The 3,933-nt window shown below is 46.0% G+C and overlaps 1 protein-coding gene across 2 annotated transcripts; it reads right to left on the bottom strand.

Annotated features, from left to right (window-relative positions):
- Positions 1–250: 250 nt before the first annotated feature.
- LOC101988084 (seminal vesicle secretory protein 3A-like) lies at positions 251–1,275 on the bottom strand. Of its 2 annotated transcripts, XM_013352104.1 has the most exons (3): positions 1,203–1,275; positions 1,054–1,056; positions 251–972 (listed from the first exon to the last, which is right to left on the bottom strand). In XM_013352104.1, the coding sequence occupies exons 1-3, from the start codon at positions 1,273–1,275 to the stop codon at positions 251–253; spliced, it is 798 nt and encodes a 265-aa protein (XP_013207558.1). The 2 variants fall into 2 exon arrangements, with proteins under 2 accessions (XP_013207558.1, XP_013207559.1); XM_013352105.1 differs by lacking the exon at positions 1,054–1,056.
- Between the last annotated feature and the right edge of the window lie 2,658 nt (positions 1,276–3,933).

The raw sequence follows: 3,933 nt of genomic DNA, 5'->3' as shown, positions 1-3,933 counted from the left end.
GGAATTTGAGGCATACTAAGAGCTCAGGTAGCTTGCCCTGCCTCTGCCGGGTGCTTGCTTCACAGAGAATGGAGCTCAGCTCCATACACTTTGCTGTCAGCACATCCATTGCTGTGGGCCTCACTACCAATCTCACGCTGGGCCCAGGCAGTCTGCTGTGATCCACCTACAAACACTGGGTAGATAGCTCTCCCGCCTGCTGAGACACTTACCTCTAAATGTGTCCTGGCCTTGACCGATAAGGAATGTGTTACTCTGTGAAGGCATCTTGATACAGGATTAACTCTCCGTTTGGACAGTAGCACGTCTGTTGAGCTTGGTGGAAAGGCTTTGTGTGATGAATTCCACCCTGCAGTTGCCCTTGAAACTGCACAAAATACCCATCATAGCCCTGGAAGTGCCGTCTGAAATACGGAAGGAACTCTGCTGTTCTCCTGGCCCAGGCAAGCTTGCTTTTGAGCCTGTGAACCATTTTATGCTGCTGACACACTTGGGCCTGGTCTTCATCCAGGGCATGTGCTTTGCCCTTGATTTGCTGAGGAAAGGCTTCCTGGAGAGTTTGTGATGCCCGGGAGGATTTCAGAGGGGCTCTGTGGGATGTCAGCTTGATTTGTGATTTCACCTGGCCTAGGGTCTTTAGCTGGCCTGTTTGAGACTTCACCTGGGCTGCGTGGGATTTTACTTGTGTTTGGGATTTTATTTGTGAATGGGACTGAAGTTGGGGTTTTTGTTGGCTAATCTTGTCTTCTTTATCACAAACTATGTCTTCGCTTACACTTGTCTGTTGCTGTGAACTCTGAGTCTCTCCCAGGTCAGCATCAGCATCCTGGCCATACACACGGTGCTTAGTTTGCTCAAAACTGCTTTCTTCAGCACCATCCTCCTGTGCTCTTCTGGACCCATACTGGAGATGGTCTTTCTGGAAATATACAACTGGGGATGTTTTTACTAGAAAGTGTCCTTTTGTCTCACCTGGTAATGATAAAAAGAATGTTTGAGTTACACTGTCTGTACAGCCTCCTCTAGTCTTATCCCAGGATTTTCCCTGTCAACCCGCTGAGTTGCCCACAAGGCAAGTGGATTTGGGTGGAGAACAGTCAGCATCCATCAAGATCACCCCATGGCGGGTTCTTCTCCCTGCCAGAGCACCCTTGTGGACATGCTCCTTGGTGCCTTCCTGCCAGGTGACTCCCTGCACTCACCATAGATTCCTATCCCAGCTGCTTGCTTCTCCAGAAGGAGGAGCAGAGAAAGGCTGAAGAAGATGGACTTCATCTCACCAGGAGGGGCCTTCACTGAGAGCTCAGTTGACCATTGCTTTATATGTTGCTTGCTGGGTGCATAGATGTGGCTGGAGTCACAAAAGGCCTTACCCGTTCCCACTTATCTGGCATGCGGCCTCTGCCCTCTTCTCAGTAGGAGATATTGTCAATATTCCTAGAGACCATAGACGCATGATGTCAGAGTCTTTGTCTAACCCCACATGTCCCAGAAAATCTTTATCGCCACTTCAAGATCATCACATGATGTTTCCAGAAGCAATTCCAGGCAGAGATCACAAGAGTGACCTGGGCCTGTCCAAGCTTTTGTAGTTCGAGTGTGGGGCCTTGCCCACAGTGCACTTTGTTTCCTGCCGTATCGCAAACATGATGTGTACTTCTGTTTCTTTCCAATGAGATGGACACAGATCTGTTTCATCTCAAAGGGCCTATTTATAGAGATTTCAAAAAAGACATAGGACGATTTATCCCCAGTGCGTGAATTGGCTTTTTGGAGTCCATTCCCTATGGAGGGAAACATTTCTCAGCCTTGGTACAGGGGGGAGGGGCTTGGTCCTGCCTCAACTTGATATGCTAGACATTGTTGACTCCCCATGGGAGGCCTTACCCTTTCTGAGGAGTGAATGGGAGGTTGCATGAGGGTAAAGTTGGGGGGAAAGGGATCAGGAACTATGGTTGGTATGTAAAATGGGGGAAAAAAAGTAAATAAAAAATTTTTTAAAACTAACCATAGAAAGACATAGGAAAGAAGGCAAATTTAAGGATTCCATAGTCATTTTTAGAAATAACTGAGATACTGATTCACAAAAGCAACTCTAAAACGCCTAGCCTTACTAGTGACCTGTGTGACAATCCCCCGGTGCTTTCTCTCATTAGTAGTTTCTTAGTTCCCCCTCCCTCCTCTCCTCCACTCCTCACACGTTCCTGGCACTCCACCCCCATCTGCTCCTCAGAGAGGGTAAGGCCTCCCTTGGGAGGTCAGCTAAGCCTGATGAGAGCCCATGAGGACAGTATGGAGGGCCATCACCTGCAGGACAGGAGCAGTGGACACAAGGGCAGGAGTGCTCTGTGCTCTGTGTGTCCATGGAGCAAGCACTGGGGCTGCATCTCAAGACGGAAGCTGCAGAGGGCTTTTCAAGTATGGGAGAAATTTACTGTGTTTGGCTAGAGACAGGAATGACTGTGTTTGGTTGGAACAAGGAGAAAGGACCCTGGTTTCCTTATTTCATTATTTTCATGAAATCACCTAAAATCACAGTTCCCTCTCAATGAGGGAAAAGCCTTCTGCAAATGAAAACAACTTCAGTTGTCAGCTATGTCTGTCGCCACTAGTGGATATGTTAATATAAGAATTCTAAGATTGTATTGAGACTGTAAACCAAGAGAACCTGTCCACATCCTATAAAAGTGCAGTACCCTACAACTGCGAGAAGACCCCAAATGGTTCGTAAGGCTGGCCTTTAGTTTCCCATGCAGATGCCGTGTGGGACGAGCACAGCAGAATTAACCATCTCTGCAGAGAGCCTGCATGTTCTCACAGCAGCCCGGCGGGCATCGAAGACAAGGCTTGTGGAAAAGTCCTTTCAGTCTCTCTATCCCCAAATGTAGTTCACCTAGAAGGATGCTGTGTGGAGGGTTAAGGTGAAGTTCACTTGTGCTTTCATGGGAGGAACGGACATAAAGGTACTCAGTCACCAAACAGAACACGAGGATGCTGGCTTTTATCTAGGAGCTCTGAGCACCTGCTAAACTGACCTCTTTGTTCCAAACTGAAGATAACTGAGTCCTCAGTAGAGATGCCAGTCAAAAGATTTGAAATGACCAAGAAGGCAAATCACTTCCCTTTCTTGCTGACTTCTCCACTACTCCATGCCCTTCCCTTGAGGAAATACCAGCAGGAACTCTTCTATGGAGAGCTGACTTGGAGAAGAATGAGTTAGAAAGTGGATTTTGATCACTGATCAAGAACAGTGTGCGTCATGCTCTGTCTACAAGACAAAGATAAAACTGAAGAACTCTTGATATTCACAAAGAAAATCAGAAAAAGTCCAATAAAAACTACCAGGAGATCGTGACATCGGAACAGAACTCGATAGCATTTATAATGGGCTGCTGGGTCTCAGGATTCATGGCAGTGATAAAGGTAATCACAGGATCTATGATGTCTGAAGAAGAAACGTGGCATGATGATGAAAACCATCTTCATAATAGTGCATCATGGAGAAGGAAAAACCTTAGGACAATTTAAAGGTGTCTTCATAATTGTTATAAGTACAGACAAATTATATTTCCAAGGCAGAAGAAAAATTGACTTTTAAAATCTTGTCTTCTTGTTAGGGGTCATGTTATAGATGATGCATGGGCTGTAGCTGAGCTCCACAATTCTGCTGTGATCAGTTATTCTGTAATGGTCTCTGTTGCAAAGAGAAATTTCTTTGATAGGTGGCAAGAACTACATGCTATCTGTGGGTACAAGGAATAATAGTATATTATAATCTCAAAAAACCCTTTCTATCTAAAAAACATTTAATAAATATTTATCATTTAAAAAACTTGCAAGTATAAAACTGTGCCCAGTGGGAAGTACAGCATCAGTGCTCCCACGCTCTCCCTCCCAAGGAGCAAGCCCCACCACCTGTGAGCCACTGTAGAG

This window comes from Microtus ochrogaster, linkage group LG8 (assembly GCF_000317375.1).
Source record: "Microtus ochrogaster isolate Prairie Vole_2 linkage group LG8, MicOch1.0, whole genome shotgun sequence".
Lineage (NCBI taxonomy): Eukaryota > Metazoa > Chordata > Mammalia > Rodentia > Cricetidae > Microtus > Microtus ochrogaster.
The sequence above is the reverse complement of the archived record's forward strand: the minus strand, read 5'-3'. Positions and strand labels throughout refer to the sequence as shown.